General features: G+C 35.3%; 1 protein-coding gene across 1 annotated transcript in view; it reads left to right on the plus strand.

Annotated features, from left to right (window-relative positions):
* The window catches only part of LOC128551565 (uncharacterized), a 55,265-nt gene extending 38,031 nt beyond the window's left edge, over positions 1-17,234 (plus strand). The window contains exons 10-12 of the mRNA XM_053532468.1: positions 6,474-7,065; positions 11,699-11,950; positions 13,382-17,234. Of these exons, the coding sequence (XP_053388443.1) occupies positions 6,474-7,065; positions 11,699-11,950; positions 13,382-14,076 (1,539 nt within the window). The 3' untranslated portion in view covers positions 14,077-17,234. The remainder of the gene's footprint in view (positions 1-6,473; positions 7,066-11,698; positions 11,951-13,381) is intronic.
* Positions 17,235-18,263: the final 1,029 nt, after the last annotated feature.

The following is an 18,263-nucleotide window of genomic DNA, read 5'->3' on the forward strand; positions in this document are numbered from 1 at the left end:
TCAAGTTTGAAACTGGGTCACGTTCGGCCAACACTGGGTCAGTAGGTCAAATAATAGAAAAACATTGTGACCTCTTATTTTTCATGGGATCTGCATGAAAATTGGTCAGAATGTTTAGCTTGATGATATCTAGGTAAAGTTCGAAACTAAGTCAACTTCGGTTAAAAACTTGGTCAGTAGGTCAAATAGTAGAAAATCCTTGTAACCTCTCTAGAGGTAAAATTTTTCATGGGATCTGTATGAATTTTAGTCAGAATGCTCATCATGATGGTACCTAGTTTAAGTTTGAAACTGGGTCATGTGCGGTCAAAATATGTCAGTAGGTCAAGTAATAGAAAAACCTTGTGACCTCTGTAGAGGCCGCATTTTTCATGGGATCTGCATGAAAGTTGGTCAGAATGTTCTTCTTGATGATATCTAGGTCAAGTTTGAAACTGGGTAACATCCGGTCTGAAACTAGGTAAGTAGGTCAAATAATATGAAAACCTTGTGACCTCGGTAGAGGCCGAATTCTTCATGGGATCTGCATAAAAATTAGATAGAATTTTCAACTTGATGATATCTAGGAAAAGTTCTAAACTGGGTCAGCTGCGGTCAAAATCTAGGTCAGTAGGTCAAATAACACAAAATCGTTGTGACCTCTCTAGAGGTTAAATTTTTCATGGGATCTGCATGAATATTAGTCAGAATGTTCATCTCGATGATATCTAGGTCAAGTTTGAAACTGGGTCACGTGTGGTCAAAAACTAAGTCAGTAGGTCAAATAATAGAAAAACATTGTGACCTCTGTATAGGCCACATTTTTCATGGGATCTGCATGAAAATTGATCAGAATGTTCGTATTGATAATATCTAGATCAATTTCGAAATTGGTTCATGTGCGGTCCAAAACTAGGTCAGTAGGTATAAAAATAGAAAATCCTTGTGACCTCCCTAGAGGCCATATTTTTCAACGGATCTTCATGAAACTTGGTCAGAATGTTCATCTTGATAATATCTAGATCAATTTCGAAACTGGGTTATGTCCGGTCCAAAACTGGGTCAGTAGGTCAAATAATAGAAAAACATTGTGACCTCTGTGTAGGCCGTATTTTTCTGCATAAAAATTGGTCAGAATGTTCAGCTTAATGATATCTAGGTCAGGTTCGAAACTAAGTCAACTGCGGTTAAAAACTAGGTCAGTAGGTCAAATAGTAGAAAATCCTTGTAACCTCTCTAGAGGTAAAATTTTACATGGGATCTGTATGAATATTGGTCAGAATGCTCATCATGATGGTATCTAGTTTAAGTTTGAAACTGGGTCATGTGCGGTCAAAAAATAAGTCAGTAGGTCAAATAATAGAAAAACCTCTGTAGAGTCCACATTTTTCATGGGATCTGCACAAAAATTGGTCAGAATGTTTATCTTGGTAATATCTAGGTCGAGTTTGAAACTGGGTTACATGCGGTCAAAAACTAGGTCAGTAGGTCATATAATAGAAAAACACTTTGACCTCTCTAGAGGCCATATTTTTCATGGGATCTGTATGAAAATTGGTCAAAATGGTCATCTTGATGATATCTAGGTCAAGTTTGAAACCGGATCAACTGCGTTCAAAAACTAGGTCACTAGGTCTAAACATAGAAAAACCTTTTGACCTCTCTAGAGGCCATATTTTATTATAGATCTTCATGAAAATTGGTGAGAATGTTTACCTTGATGACATCTAGGTCAAATTCGGAACTGGGTTACGTGCGATCAAAAACTAGGTCAGTAGGTCTAAAAATAGAAAAACCTTGTGACCTCTCTGGAGGACATATTTTTCATGAGATCTTCATGAAAATTGATGAGAATGTTCACCTTGATGATATCTAGGTCAAGTACAAAACTGGGTCACATGCCTTCAAGAACAAGGTCATTATGTCAAATAATATAAAAACCTTGTGACCTCTCTAGAGGCCATATTTTTCAATTGATCTTCATGAAAATTGGTCAGAATTTTTATCTTGATGATATCTAGGTCAAGTTCAGAACTAGTTCACATGAGCTCAAAAACTAGGTCACTATGTTAAATAATAGAAAAAAAGACGTCATACTCAGTTAATGCGGGGACAGGCGAGCGATTCAGGACCATCATGGTCCTCCTGTTCAACAAGTTAGACAACACAATGAAAATAAAAAACCCGCTGAGAAAGGTTCTAACAATAGCTACCAAAGCAGATATTTGATTAATTGTGTGGTATATATGGACCTCAGGCCATTTCAATGCGCACAAATTTTATGTTGTTTAGAGCTTTAAAAGCTGGGAAATAATCTGTCGAAGATGAAACCCGTTCTGGTAGGCCTAAAACCTCTGTTACCAAGGCAAACATCGCTGCTGTAAAGGTTGTGGTCGGACAGGATGCGCAATTGCCAGTGAGAGATATAGCTATTTGTACTGGCATATGAGAAGACAGAGTGCAAGCAATTTTGAAATAAAACGTTTGGACCTGGGAAAAGTTTGCGCAAGGATTGTTCCTCATTTGCTAATTGGGGAGCAAAAGAAACAACACCTTAAATGTTCTTGGAAACTTTTATAAACCTACAAAAACTGTCATAGTCGGATTATTTCTAACTTGCTGAGAAGTGACGAAACCTGGTTGCACATGTTTGAGCTACAGAGGAGGGCTGATAATAAGCAAGTGAAGCGAAAATATCAAAAAAAAACCCTGTATTGTCAAGAGAACCATAAGTTCGAAAAAGACGTTTTCTAGTGAGCCAATCGTTTAAGTGCCTTGTCCTGTCCTGACTCCATCTGGTATTACAGCCACTGGACGATTTTACAAGACCTCTGTACTTAAGAAAGTGAAATAATTTTACAATAAGAAACGTACAAGCAAATGATGGTCAGCAGTCCATCTTGTACACGACAACGTCTACTCTCACAAGTGCGAGGTTGTTAAGTCTTGTTGGCTTCTGAAAACGTGTAGTTGTAAACCATTCACTAGACCTGAGTCCCTCTGACTTTTTTTTATTTTCAAGGTTTAAGAAAATGCTTTCTGGAAAAATATACAGATCAAGAAGTTCTCTTTGCAGCACCGTTTATCGGTGTCTCCAACAGATACCAAAATAAGACTATTTATCTGCTTTTTGCGATTGGGCAAACATGTTAAAAAGGGGGAATACTTCGAAGGTTTGTAATAAAAATGATTTTGATAAAACGTAGCACTTAAGAAATCCGAACCCAATGACAGAACTGTTTTTAGGACCCTCGTACCATCGCAAATCATAAAAAAAATATAAATACTCTAAAGACTACATTTTTACTCTATTGTTATACTTTTTTAGACTTTTTGTTTTATGAAATATATGGAACTTGCTAACTTGAGATAATATAAAGTTGAACACTAGATCAAAACATACAACCTAAATTAATATTAATGCTTTAATGGCGGTATTTTACCTGTCTTGGTTAAAGTCTAATAATATCGTCGCCTCCGTGCCAGCATAGTTAAAATCGATTATTACGAGACACTTGCCTCTCTCCGATATGGGTTCGAAACCTCAAGGGCGTTGTAGAATTTTTCATGTAAGGATGCCATCAAGTTGGCTTACAGATGATCGATGGTTCTGCCCAGTTGCCCGCCAATGCCTGAAACAATGTCTAGAGGGGAGCCTGAGGGTTTACAAAGGCTTAAAACGTCATCATAAAAGCATTACCTAAATTGTATCGGTATGATTCTAAACCCAACAAAAACTCTTAACAATATCTGCGTAAAGTGTGACATTTGGTTTTCTGGATTCGTAAAGTAGATCATAAACCATACTGTTAAATTTATCATACAAAACTGATAATAGCACCCATGTTTGTTTGTCTCTGTCTCTGCAAGACATTTTTTTCTGTTTTTCTTTTATATATACATATTTATTTTAATAAAAAGAAAATATGGCTATTTGACAATATTAGCTTTTTTCTCTGTTTTACTTATGTACATAGGAATCTGTGTAGTATATGCATTGGCTTTCTAACATAAGCTTGAAATATATATGTCGCTGGACTCATGTTTCAGTGGGTACGCATTTTCGCGCATTTTTAGGTAACTACAGATAATAACTAGCTTTTCAATAGCTTCATTGCTAGTTTCCTTATACCCTATTAAGGTGTCCGATCCACAAATATGCAAGTTGTGACATTTATTTTGTATATTATTTTTATGCTCCCGAAGAGAGGCATATAGTTTTTGAACCGTCTGTCAGTCTGTCAGTCTGTCGGTCTGTCAGTCTGTCAGTCTGTCCGCAATTTTCGTGTCCGGTCCATATCTTTGTCATCCATGGATGGATTTTCAAATAACGTGGCATGAATGTGTACCACAGTAAGACGACGTGTCGCGCGCAGGATCCAAGTCCGTAGCTCAAAAGTCAAGGTCACACTTAGACGTTAAAGGTCATTTTTCATGATAGTGCATTCGTGTCCGGTCCATATCTTTGTCATCCATGGATGGATTTTCAAATAACTTGGCATGAATGTGTACCACAGTAAGACGACTTGTCGCGCGCAGGACCCAAGTCCGTATCTCAAAGGTCAAGTTCACACTTAGACGTTAAAGGTCATTTTTCATGATAGTGCATTCGTGTCCGGTCCATATCTTTGTCATCCATGGATGGATTTTCAAATAACTTGGCATGAATGTGTACCACAGTAAGACGACGTGTCGCGCGCAAGACCCAGGTCCGTAGCTCAAAGGTCATGGTCACACTTAGATATTAAAGGTCATATTTCATGATAGTGCATTGATGGGCGTGTCCGGTCCATATCTTTGTCATTTATGCAAGGATTTTAAAATTATTGGGCATGAATGTGTACCACAGTAAGACGACGTGTCGCGCGCAAGACCCAGGTCCGTAGGTCAAAGGTCCTAAACTCTAACATCGGCCATAACTATTCATTCAAAGTGCCATCGGGGGCATGTGTCATCCTATGGAGACAGCTCTTGTTTGTCCTGGTTTAAGTCTACATAATAGAAAAAATAATAAAATTCTGTCCGCTATATTTTTCATATCTCTAGGAAACGTTTTGGATATTTTTCAGTTTCAGATATTTTCGACATTTCTCAAGAGCACGTTTGCTGCGTTGATTTATCTTCATGTTGATTTGTTATGCGTTGTTATATTAGTTTCATTAATTGTGATGTAAAAACAATAACATCAGAATGAATTTGTAAGTAAATACAGCTGTTTATTATGACATATATGTATTGTAAAAATACCAGATTGGTGCACCTAATAATATTTGATTCTTGCAAAAAAACATGGGTATCTAGTGTTTTTCTGTTCTATCTTTACTTGTAGAGCGTCGGTCTATAAATATGCAAAATTATAAAAAAAATCTGTTTGCTAAAAATAATTGTGAAAAACATCTTTAAATATTTAAATTGCATGGCAAAATATGTTATAGACTGTTTATTATATAGATAGTTTTCAATGATTCTTCAGCAGAAATGACATTATTATAGTGTAAGATTTATCATTTCGCAGGCGGTATTTATTCGCGAAGTCATTTACAAATTCTCATTCAGCAACTTTTTCAAATGATAACCAAAAAATCAAAATTAAAAAAAAAACACGAGGTTTCCAGGCATCGAAATATTATATATTTGTGGATCGGATACCTTAAAAATTGGAATATCGAGAAGAATATCAACTACTTAATAGGGTGCCCTATAGTATCTTAAAGTTATAAATAACCATAGCAACGTAGATGTTTTAAATATCTTTCGTTTTTTTTCATAACTTCTTTACAATTAAAAACAAGAAGTTTGTCAGTCCTGCTTCATACAACTTCAAAACATTTTATTTTTGAAGTAAGTAATATATGTGTTATATATTCATTTATTTAAATATCAAGACTTAAATACTTGCAGCAGCACTCCTTATCACATTTTGTATGGAAAAATTACGTGTGTTACTATTGTTATTCTCATGGACCATTTTACAATTTAGTTAAAAGGTTGAAACTGTGATCTTTAAATAGGCCAATTTCCAAGGCTTTGAATTTAAACTTAGTCCTGCACGTTCGGGTCAAAAGTTTGTAAAAGTTTGTAAAAATCCTCTAATTAAAACTAAGCTGTGTTTAATATCTCTCAGAAATTGTCTTCGAAAGTACACGACATAAGATATATCATCTGCAATATTATAGTTTACCCGTTATTTATTATGAGTTTGTTCTTTGAGTCAATGTTGTACATAGAGACAAACTTTAAACAATTCTTAAAAGTACAGAGCTCTTAGCTAATTTAATTTACATGCATTTTTGTCTATTGGTTTCCTACCAGGTTTGGTCAGGCCCGTGGCTAAATTTTTGGGTTGTCAAAGCACCTTACTAACCTTTTGGTTTCCTTAATCGCATTCTTAATTCTCTACTAGTAACCAAGAAAACAACTCTACAAACTCTTGAATATTCGTAAGGTATCATTGTCTGTATTTCTTGTACAATTAAAAAAAGTTTGTTTTTCAGGAACAAAATACATACTTTGCCCCCTGTGTACTCAAACAACCTCCGCCAGAATACTTGCTAAAGCTTGGGGACGGCAAAAACTGCTCTTTTTCCGCTGATGGGAGGTCTTTTACCAGCAAGTTGTGCTATACAACAAAGTCAAAGTTTATTCCGACGGCAATTTTTAACAGGTTGCTTGCCGAGTGCATATCAAGATGGGATATTGTTAGAGAAAATAACAAAGAGGATGGAGAAGAACACATGCACATATACTGCGGATGTGGACTATTTAAGTTACGAAATGCTCAAACTCTGTACGTACATTTCCGTGATAACGTGGTCCAGATTTGGATTGTGAGATGGAGTGACATTTTACCATTAAAAGAAACATGTATCGAGGTTAAAAAGCATATGGACAATTTCTTTAACAGTGTCTTCAGAAATGGCGATATCGAGCTGCACTTTAAATGTCCCACAGGCTCAGCATGGACGGATACCATGCACTCGCTAGATGAACTGGAAGAGGACAACTCAGTTTTATGTGGTGTTCACAATCGTGAATTAAAAAGCGTCCAATTGACGAAATTTTGGATTTCAGACAATACGAGTGATGGTAAGATTTCATATATCTAAGCGGCGGAAGAATAAATCATGGATAGTTTCAGAATTACAAAAATGTACCTACATTTTCATTACCCCATATTTCTTTGGGAGCGGGGGCGGGGAATCATATAGCGTTTCTGCTATTCCTACGTTCATGCGTCCGTGCGTCTGAATCGAAACGGAACATGAAATATTACACACACTACAATATAGTTTTAGATGCTTTATTGGTGATCACAGAAATAGTCTGCGTCGTTCCGTATTTCCATCCGTCCGTCACACTTCGTGTCCATTCCATAACCCTGCCATCAATAAAGGGATTTCAATATAACTTGGCATATATGTTTCCCATTATATGACGACGTGTCATGCGCAAGACTCGGGCCCCTAGTTTCAAGGTCAAGTTTACACTTAGAGGTCAAATGTCAAATGGGTATATTTCGTGTCCAATCCATTACTCTGCTATTCATTAAGGGGTTTTAAAATTACTTGGCACAAATATTTCTTTTAATATGTTAATGTGTCAAGATCCAGACCCCTAGCTTAAAGGTTAAGGCCACACATAAAAGGTAAGCACTGTCTGTTTCTTGTCCGATCCACAAATATGCCACTTGACAAGGGATTCTAAAATTACTTTGCAAAGATTCCGCCATAATGAATTGATGTATCATGTGTAAGATCCAGACCCCTAGCTCTAAGGTGAAAGTCTCCTTTGGAGATGGTAATTTGGTATTTTTTGGTCTGGTCTGTCACTGAAAAACATTGCGCTATGTGCAAAAGTCAATCTTTTTTTCATATAATAAATTACAATATATGTGCTTTATAACAGTTTTCCCCTTAATTTGAAAATTAAATCATGATCTTAGTAACCTATTTGGTGTTGATAAATATAAAAAGCTATTAACAATTGAAGACTTGTAGAATGCAAACCTAGGTACAAGTTTTAAGTTAATGGTAAATACCGGTACATGTAAATGCAGCAAAACTATAGTTGCAATACATTATGTTGATATGTAGTGCAGCTCTGCACTGACCAATAGTAGAATTTTTCGTTAGTGTGTAAGTGGAAAACAAGATTTTAGTGCCATGTAAGTGTCATCCATTTCATTGTTTTTTTTTAATGGTCTCCCTTTAACATGATGAAATAATTCTTAATATAATGAAATATTTTTTTTGTTTTATTAGTCACCTACAGGTTGAAAACATGTTTCGTGGACTATATGAAGGCACTTTTCCGTCATTCTGTTCGTGCGTCCGCATTTTCATTTCCGGTCATAACTCTGTCATTCATGAAGGGATTTCAATATTACTTGACAAAAATGTTCTTCTTGATGAGTCAACGTGTCTTTCACACATCCCGGACCCCTGGTTTAAAGGTCAGCGTCACAGTTGGAGGTCAAATGTCAACATTTTTCCTGTTCTGTTCATAACTCTTCTACATGGGAAGGTATTTTAATATTACTTGGCACAAAGATGCCTTATAATAAAACAATGTGTCGTACATAACTTTTAGACCCATAAGGTCAAACCTGGCAGTCAAATTTTATATGGCATGAACAGGGTTTATTTCGTGTCCGGTCCATAACTCTGACATTCGTTAAAGGATTTTAATATTACTTGGCACAAATATTCTCCATGATGAGACGACCTGTCATGCGCAAAAACACGGTCCCCAAGCTCAAAGGCCAAAGACACATCCGGAGGTCAAATTTCAACAGTGTATTTTCCTGAACGGTCCATAACTCAATTACCCATCAAGAGATTACAGTATTATTTTGTATAAATGTTCCCCATGATGAGATGACATGTCATACGCAACACCAAAACCCCTAGCTTAAAGGTCAAGGTCACACTTGGAGAGCAAATGTCAATGAGATTTTTTTTCCTGTCCAGTCTATAACTTTGTCATGCAAAACAGGATTTAAATATCAGTTGACACAAATATTCCCCTGGATAAGACAACGTGTCATACGCAAAACTCGGGCCCTCAACTGAATGGTCAAGGTCAGATTTGAAAGCCAAAGGCCAATAGGGTTTTTTTTGTAACTCAACAATCTTTAAAGGGATTTTAATATTACCTGTCACAAAGAGGTCAAAGTTCAAATCCAAGAACAACTGTCTAGAGCATTTCTTCTTCATGCATGGAGGGCTTTGATGTAACTTGGCACAAATGTTCACCAGAATGAGGCACCCCTTTTTAGAATTACTTTCCTTTGTTGTTACTATTAACAGCTTATATAGTATTTTTGATTACTGGCTGTAGGTAAAAATCGAGGCCACTTTTCTGTGGTACAACATGCATGTTACATTCAAGTTTTAGGTGTATATTGACTTATCTCTACCTGGTGAAGTGTTTTGTATGGACTCTTTTTAAAGATTATTTTAGGCTTAACTTAACTTTGTTGTTACTATAAATAACAATAGAGAAAATTAAGTGCCTTCCAGTAGGGGACTTTGTATTGCATGGCAATACTTCATTCACTTGTTTATTTGGTTTCCTTACCAATTTCAAACTATCACATTTAATCTTTAAATGAAAGCATTCACCAGTTATAGGTTTCCAGACATTTTCAAATTTCATTTATAAGGTCTACATAAATTATATATGATATATCATTATGATGTACATACATTGTTAGCATTGTGCCCTATTACTCAGAAGATGATGTATAAGCTTGCAATATATTTTGTGAAAAAAATTGTCTGTTGCCAATACTTATTTAATCATATATGTATCAGGTTAGCCAGACAACAGATAAAATGGATATAACTACATTGTTCCTATAAAAATATATCTTGAAAATTCATGACTGACCTGGCGGAATGGCAGACGATACCACTTTTTTGTAAACATTTAAAGGGCTTTAAGGTGACACTGACATTGTGCGAATTCAGATGTACAAACATTTCTGTGCCTCCCAAAATAATATGTGTACGTGCGTGCGTATTCGCACACGCGTAAATGTGTATGTATCTGTGTGTTTTACGACCACTTACAGATGTCCTCGTCCGTCCGTCTATCCATCCGTGCTAACATTTGCATAATAAGGTCCGTTACACTTTTTGCCCTCTCGGTATCTCCTAAAGCCCTTGAAAGATTTTCATGTAATTTAAATCAAATGATCACCTCACCAAGACAATGTGCAGAACTGATGCAATGTCGGCCTAAAAGGTTTGAGCCTTCCATTTTGTGTCCACTCTGTATCTTCTAAACAACTTGTAGGATTTTCATGAAACATGAGTCAAATTATCCTCTCATCAATACGATGTACAGAATTGATGCAGTGTCGGCTCAATCTCACAACTCGAGGTCAAAGGTTTAAGCCTTCCGTTTTGTGTCCACCCTGTATCTTCTAAACAGCTAGAAGGATTTTCATCAATCGTTTGTCAAATGATCACCTAAGGAAGTAAATGTTCAGAACTTAGGAGTAAGTAATTTCTGCTCAAGATCTAGGTCTCAGCTCGAGGTCGATCGTTTGAGTCTTCCATTTTGTGTCCGCTTTTTATTTTCTAAACACCTAAAAAGAATTGTCATGAAACTTAGGTCAAATGAGCAACTTATCAGTGCGATGTGCAGAACTAATTAGTCAGCAATGTCGGCTCAATGGCACAACTTGAAATCAAAGGTTTGAACATTCCATTTTGTATCCACTACGTATTCCTATACCCATTGAAGCTTTTTTTTCATGAAAATTGGGTCAAATGATTGTTGTGTAGACCCCCAAAGGTCAACCATGTCGGCTTAAGATCAAGACAACAACTGCATGTCACATGTTAAAGCTCTATATTTCCTAGCCCCTTGAATGTTTATGAAATTCGGCTTAAATAATCACATCAAAAAGACAATGTGCAGGACTTGTCAGCCATGTTGGCTTAACTAAGGTCAATGTCACAACTCAAGATCAAATGTTTAAATCTTCCATTTTGTGACCGCTTTGTATCTCCTAAACCCCTTAAGTGATTTTCATATTCATTGATGTCGCCATACATGTACTATAAACCATATACTTTACGCCAATGCTTCCACTTAGTATAGTCAACCCTTTCACTATCTATAACAGTTGCGGGAGATATAGTTGTCTCTCAAATTGTCTTATTATTAAGTTGCATTTAAGTGTTTTCAAGGTAGAGAATTTTGTTTTATTCAAGGGAGAAATTTTATTTCATAAGGGGCATACTAATTCACTGAATGTGCTGGTTTTTGTCGTATTATTACATTACCTGTACACCAACTCAATGGATAATTTTATGTAGGATTTCCTTCCTAAATATCTTTTGTTCAGTTTTTGTTTTACATTCTCATTCAGCAAAGTGTTTTACACTTCCAAAACAAACTATCGTAAACAAGAAGTAGATTTTTTTAATACAAGGTCTAAGGAACTTAATAATTCGCGATTTCAGGACCACTCCATTACAGAATCTATAACAAACAATTTTGCTTGGCATACACTAATGATCATGTTATATCTTAAAATCGCCTAAAGATATATTTTTCAATTTAATGAATAATATTGCATTAAACTTGATAAGAAATAATTTCAACGGCTATACGCGATTACATGTTAACATTTTGGTATATTCTCCTTGTTATTGTATCATAATATAACTAGACAAGTTACAACATTTTAACCACAACATTACAGAGGAAGAGGAAGAAAGTGATGATACCGATACAGATTTTGATACAGATACCGATACAGATACCGAAGAACCCTGGGCAAATTTTGCACTCTCGCCAGAACATAAAAAATCTGCTTATGTTTGGAAAGCTAAAGCTGCAGCTTTGGACTCTGTGTGTAGGATCAGCTATAAAGGGTTATTTGGGACTGGCTTCAGGGTTGGAAGTAAATATGTTATGACCGCAGCACATGTGCTGAACAAGATATACAAGGAAGGTACTGATGTATTTGTCTTTACATATTTACGCCATTAAATACTTAGATAAACTTCATTATGATTATGAAACCCCTACTGTTTGGAAATCAGTTTCCATGACTATAGGGCTTTCAGTTCCCTACCGATAAAATACAGGAGGTCAGAATAGGAATTCTCTCCGCCCGGTCGGCCGTTTGTCCATATGTCCTTTTGTCCGTCGCAAAATCGAATCCTACAATTGATCAAAAAGACTCAAGGCTAGTTTAATAAATAGAAAGTAGTCTGTAGATTATGCACGTACGTATGTCTTTTGCTTGTAGGTCAATGTAACAGTTGAATGTCAAGTTAAAATTGTTTTCCTTCCATACATTTTACATGAATTGTTGGATTATCTTAGTGCTAAAAAACAAACGTTTTTTTTTAAGATGAAAAAATATGTCAACACAAGATCTATGATTGTCAGTTAAAGGTCAATGCATATGTTTAAAGTCAAGTAAAACTTTGATTCCTCTCTATTATTTTAAAGAATTTTCTTACAACTACAAGCAATATAATAATATGTTGCAAACATGTCGCATACAGGACCGCTTGTCTTTGGTCAAAGGTCAGAGTCACAATTTAAATTCCTTAGCTTCTAGAAGTCTTGAATCACTTTTATATACACTCAAAACATGTTCCTATTACATGTTGTGGTGCTTGTAATACTTGCATGACCCATGCCTATCAGAGGTCAAAATTTCTCCTTTTTTTCATGTTGAAAGTTTCCTGTTCCATAACATTTAATTACTACATAGAACCTGTAGCATAAACAATACATTTCTAAAACATGACACACTGCCCTAGTTTTCGGCATTACTTGACAGAGTGGTGGACTTCTGTTCCAGGAAGCGCTGCCTTGTTCTTCATCAGACCTTATATATAGAAATTTTTTAAGGTCGCCTCCCATTCAAACGTTCGAAATGGGGAGCTTAGTAACTTTCGAAACCATTTGATATATTAATCTTTGTCTTAAGCATCATTGTAAGGTTCGTTCGAAATTCTGTTTAAATGACATTCTACCCCTTTTAGGGATCACTACAGAAGTAAAACATGGGGTGGACGTATTTCGTTATTTGCTTTGTTTGGTGGAAAAAGTGTTCGTTGCAGTGCAAAATGGCGATATGTGTTCAAATTTTGACATAACACAGTTCCTAAGAGACAATGAATTTATTATCAACGATTCGTCAAACGATAACGCCCAGGTGCTCGCCCTATAAATTGTCTTACTCAGCTTTCAGTCTGACTTGTTTATCTATGTTTGTCAAACAATTATTTAAGGAACAGTGCCAGTTCAAACCGACGGAAAACTTGTAACCGTTAATGAAAATGATTTCTCTATTCCTGGATATTTATCCTTGTTTTTTTCAATTATTGTTCGTACGATGTATTAATACTATCTTCACTTATTTCAGGTACTAAATCTATTGCAGAACAAAATAAAGAACACGTTCTAAGAGAAACCGTTGCCGAATTTGATTACCTTAAAACAGATCCAGCAAATACTACGAAATTTTATTTCAACCGAGATATGTTCTCGGATGAAAAACTCGATGTAGCAATTCTAGAGCTGAAAGATCGCGCGTCGGAAAATGTGCCTATGCGTAAAGCTTTTACCTCTTTTCAGAAGATAGATCACAAAATAAAATTCAATTTTATTGGCCATTCTGATGGACAAGAAATGGCAGTCGACGAGGATGTACAACTTGTTAAAAAGAAAAGTAAAGACATGGTCAAGTTTTGTAAGACTGTTAGAAGGAAAAGCAAAAAAATTAAAGAAAACTGTGATTGGATTGAATATGTAATGAAGACTCCCCAAAAACCACTAAAGCATCATTTCCATACCAGTTTTGTACAAGGAGCTTCTGGAGCACCAGGTGTTAAATTTAAAGATGATCCCTTTGTAGAGACAATTCTAGAGAATGCCGTTGTAGTGACAATGCTTACAGGCGGTTATCCTCAGTGGTATTACAACCCCGATAAAGCACATAAAAAACATCGATGGGATACCAAGTATTGCATAGAAGAAGGTGTAAATATGGCAGCAGTATATAAAAAGTTAAAAAAAGTAAACAGTGGACTGTGTCAGGACATATTTCAAATTGAATAAGTTGTGCTGTTATAATGTCTTCAACCACACAGTGGTGTGGGAGACATATTGATTTACTCCAGTCTGTGTGTGTGTGTGTGTGTGTGTGTGTGTGTGCGTGTGCGTGTGCGTGTGCGTGCGTGGTGTGTGTGTCTATCACAAAGCTTGTCCGCACTCTAAGTTAAACATTTCTCATCCGATCTTCACAAAACTTGAACAAAATGTGTTTGCAATTAAGTGCTCTGCCAAGTTCGATAACTAGCCAAATCTGCCCAGGCACTTCAGAATTATGACCCTTGAATTACCAAAGAACGCTCAAATTTCTTGCGCATGTTTGACCTCAAAAAGATGCCTATAGTTCTTTTAAAAGTAGTATAGGGGTCTTTTTGGTGTCAAAAAAGCGCATGCGCATGTGCTCTAAGTAAACAGTATATAGAGACTGACTTACTTTTTAGATGATTAGGCAGTTTTTGGAGACATGCAATTTTCTCAAAAGCATCTCTAGTTCTAACGAAAATGAAATATGTGTAACGATTCTTACGAAGCATAGAAGTTAGCTAAGCAATATAGAAAGAAATTTGGTTTGAGTCCGTTCCTGAGGGATAATGAGATTCGCAACTGTCTTCATTTCCCCTAGCATACAGTGTAGCTCGCGATAAATGTTCGTGTAATCTAGTTTATACACCGGTCGAGACACGGCCGTGGCAAAAATGGTTTAAAAATTTTGCAATTGCAATTTATTTATGCTTTTAAATGTTAAAAATAAAATTTTGCTGCACAGTGTTCAAGTTTGCATTACTTTACAGTACGGAAGGAGAATACATCAGTTCTATACCAATTTAAAATTGATTCGCCTAAAGTGAGAAAATAAGATTTTATTATTATTACAAAAATAAGTTACATCTCTTTATTGTTTTGTAATAAATACACATTTTAAACGAAACATAAAAAAATCTTCCACCAATAATAAACACATAAACAGTATACTAATTTACATGCGTCCATCTCAACTACGAAAATAACTTTAAAATTGCAAAAATAAGCTTAAACTATACATTTGTTTTCTATATTAAATACATTTTTATCACTCATTATGCTCAATAATGTTCATACCAATACACGAAAAATAACTTCTTCAATATCAAAAACATAACTTTTATTTACCATGTCTGAGACTGTTTCCTATCAATTCTTTGACACATTTACTTTATGTTACTTATACATAACTTTGCTTAAAGCGCCAAAATTAAACTACGAAATTTAACTTTATTTAGAGCAAAGGAAATCTTTAATAACTGACGAAATAACTTATTTTAGGTAATAACAGCCACTAGGATATCTTTGCAAAACCAGGATTTTGGCAAACTTCACTACCATTTCTAAGTGACTTAGAAACTTCTGTTTTAGCTTGGATGGTAGTTTAGGGACCAAGGAGCAATAAATGATATAGATTTGCATTATTTTAAATTTTATTATGTACAAAAAAGGTGATTAAAAAATTGTCCTATTAAAGATTTCCAATTTCCAATGGGATATATGGCGTCCGATTGGAACTTTTGAAAATTCAATCAGACATTTTCCAATATTTTTGCGAGCTGAACTTTTTTCCGGGCGGAAAACAATAAGTTTTATAACAAATTTAAAGGCATATTTGTGTTACTTTTGTGTTTACTGTCTTTTCTTCTGGGTTTGAGATCTGTACAAAGGTAAATAAAAAAATCCCATTTAAAAGCTGGCAAAAAGTCAAATTGAACATTTTCAGAAAAAAAAAATCAGATTTATTGTGAACACTTATAAACAGGATCAATGAACACCCTTAAACATAAATAGTGAATAACGATGTTTTTAGTCAGTTTAAAATGTTTTTGTTTTTTTTTTTTTAATTCTAAATCCCATTGGATTTTTTTCCAATTTTAGGAGTTGGATTTTGTCCAGTTTTAAAAGTTTGATTTTTTCCAGCTTTAAAAATTGGAAAAATATCCAGCTTAAAAGATGGGACTTTTTTCCAATTTTGAATGACTGTGGTCATTTTAAAGTTAAAATACTTCTTTTCTAAGCATTTTTGAACTGCATTAATATAAACTTACTGATGGGTGAGCCATAAAATACGGTCTGTTATTTGATACTTCTCTATAAATTATTATGAGTTCCAATGAAAATCTGAAACGTCAATAATTTTCTTATATAATGTTGATGTCCAAATAAATATCATATAGGGCCTTCGACCTCATTGGTGACACCAGTTTCATGTATGTCATTGCGTTTAAAAGTTTCTATAAACAGGAATTTGTACCATTCATATAGAAATTAGTGTTTCATCTAGCGTTATTTAGCCTGGCGCAGCGCCAGGACTGCAAATTGGAATGCACGGATTTTTTTCTTCTATACTACACCTAACAGATTCGCAGTAAAATATAATATAGACTCTACTGTTCTGCAGTTTTATAGATCTAAAGTTTTGTTTGACAATGTTTTATGATTTTTTTTTCCGACACAATGGAAGTGTTCTACAGAATGATGCATGTTGTTGTAAAACACTGCTTCCAATTTTATAGATGAAAGAAATACTTCTTTAAATAAAATGAAATTTATTTTCTTGTTGATTTAACGTGTGTTCTCAAGTGTTAAGAGAATTGTAACTGACTTACGTAACCGCCTAAAAGTTGAAAACACAAATAATATTTGGCATGTGCACAAAAATGACAAATACTTGAACTTTGCAAGTGCTGTTAAAAGATGGACCAAAACCAAACATCGTAGAATCAATATACTTTGTTAATGCAGTTGAGCTGTGATATAGCTTCAAACAGATATTGATAAGCTGAGTGTGAGTCCTTGGACCTTAAGTCCTTGCGACGTTTAACCTGTCATCAACACACATTTAAAATATTTGAAATCCGATGCCTGTACACTGTTTTGTATACTAAGTGTGAGTCCTTGGACCTTAAGTCCTTGCGACGTTTGACCTGTCGTCAACACACATTTAAAATATTTGAAATCCGATGCCTGTACACTGTTTTGTATACTAAGTGTGAGTCCTTGGACCTGAAGTCCTTGCGACGTTTGACCTGTAGTCACTGTTTTTTGCATTCTTTTGTGTAACACTAGAGACTATCAAGAAATTAGAGAAAAGCCAATTACGTGTAAGGTTGTACATAATAAAAGTATTCTAAACTGTTGATTTGTTTTTAATGATCATTAGAGTAAACTAGAGTAACTAGAAAAGTACTGGTAATTGCCAGGAAGCTATGGTAGTTGGTAAGTACTGGTACTAAATTGCTAGGAAAAATGTTTAATCATTACGATGGTAGTGAACTGTGTAGACTACCACTGGAACAAATGTCATGACTTGTGATGGTACTTGTTGTCAAAGATCAGTTTGACATCTGCAATTGTGAGCAAAAGAATGTATTTTCTCTAATACTATGGGTATATAACTGATACAATTGCTATTGAAAGATGGTGTAAAAATAGCCCAAAATGCAGGAAATCGCGCGCTCGATTTAAAAAATTTCCGGGGGAGCATGAACCCGGACCCCCCTAGCACAGGCCCGCATTCTTCAGCACCCAGCCCTTTTTCAAGTCTAGATACAACACTAGAAAAAATATACTTTTGTGAATGTTACAAAATATTTGTATTGCATCTAGTCATGGGCACTCCATATTTCTCGGAATAATATTCCACCGATTACATCGACGAATATCCGAAGCATATTTCCAGCGTATTTTCTCAATTCTTATACAAATCTTAATAACCAATAATTATTCCAAGATAGAGACTAAATATAACTTTCTTCTGTTTTATGCTATAGCGCAGCAATTGTTTATCATACCGTATAAAGAAATAAATTTTGTTGTTGCGCTTCTACATGTGACATTTTTAGCCTGCCGAACGGATTCTGTTGTTTCTATGATTAAAAAAAAGAGTGAAACACCAGTTTCAGGACACAAAAATTTGAGACAAAAATGGTCCAAAATACACTCCTTGTACCTCATTATCTGCAAATAACTGGCCTAAAACATATGTATAATTATAAAGCGTGCGACCGTATTTGTAACCACAAATTTGCGCTAAATCTGGATGGATGGATGGATGACCATTTCCATTCTGTCTGAGTTCCGGTATCTCAGGTAAGATTTTAGACCCGGCCATCTACATGGAGCTTCAAGCATTAGTTTATTTTACACAGTTATTACTCGTACGTAGG

The sequence above is a fragment of the Mercenaria mercenaria genome, unplaced genomic scaffold (assembly GCF_021730395.1).
Source record: "Mercenaria mercenaria strain notata unplaced genomic scaffold, MADL_Memer_1 contig_127, whole genome shotgun sequence".
Classification (NCBI taxonomy): Eukaryota; Metazoa; Mollusca; class Bivalvia; order Venerida; family Veneridae; genus Mercenaria; species Mercenaria mercenaria.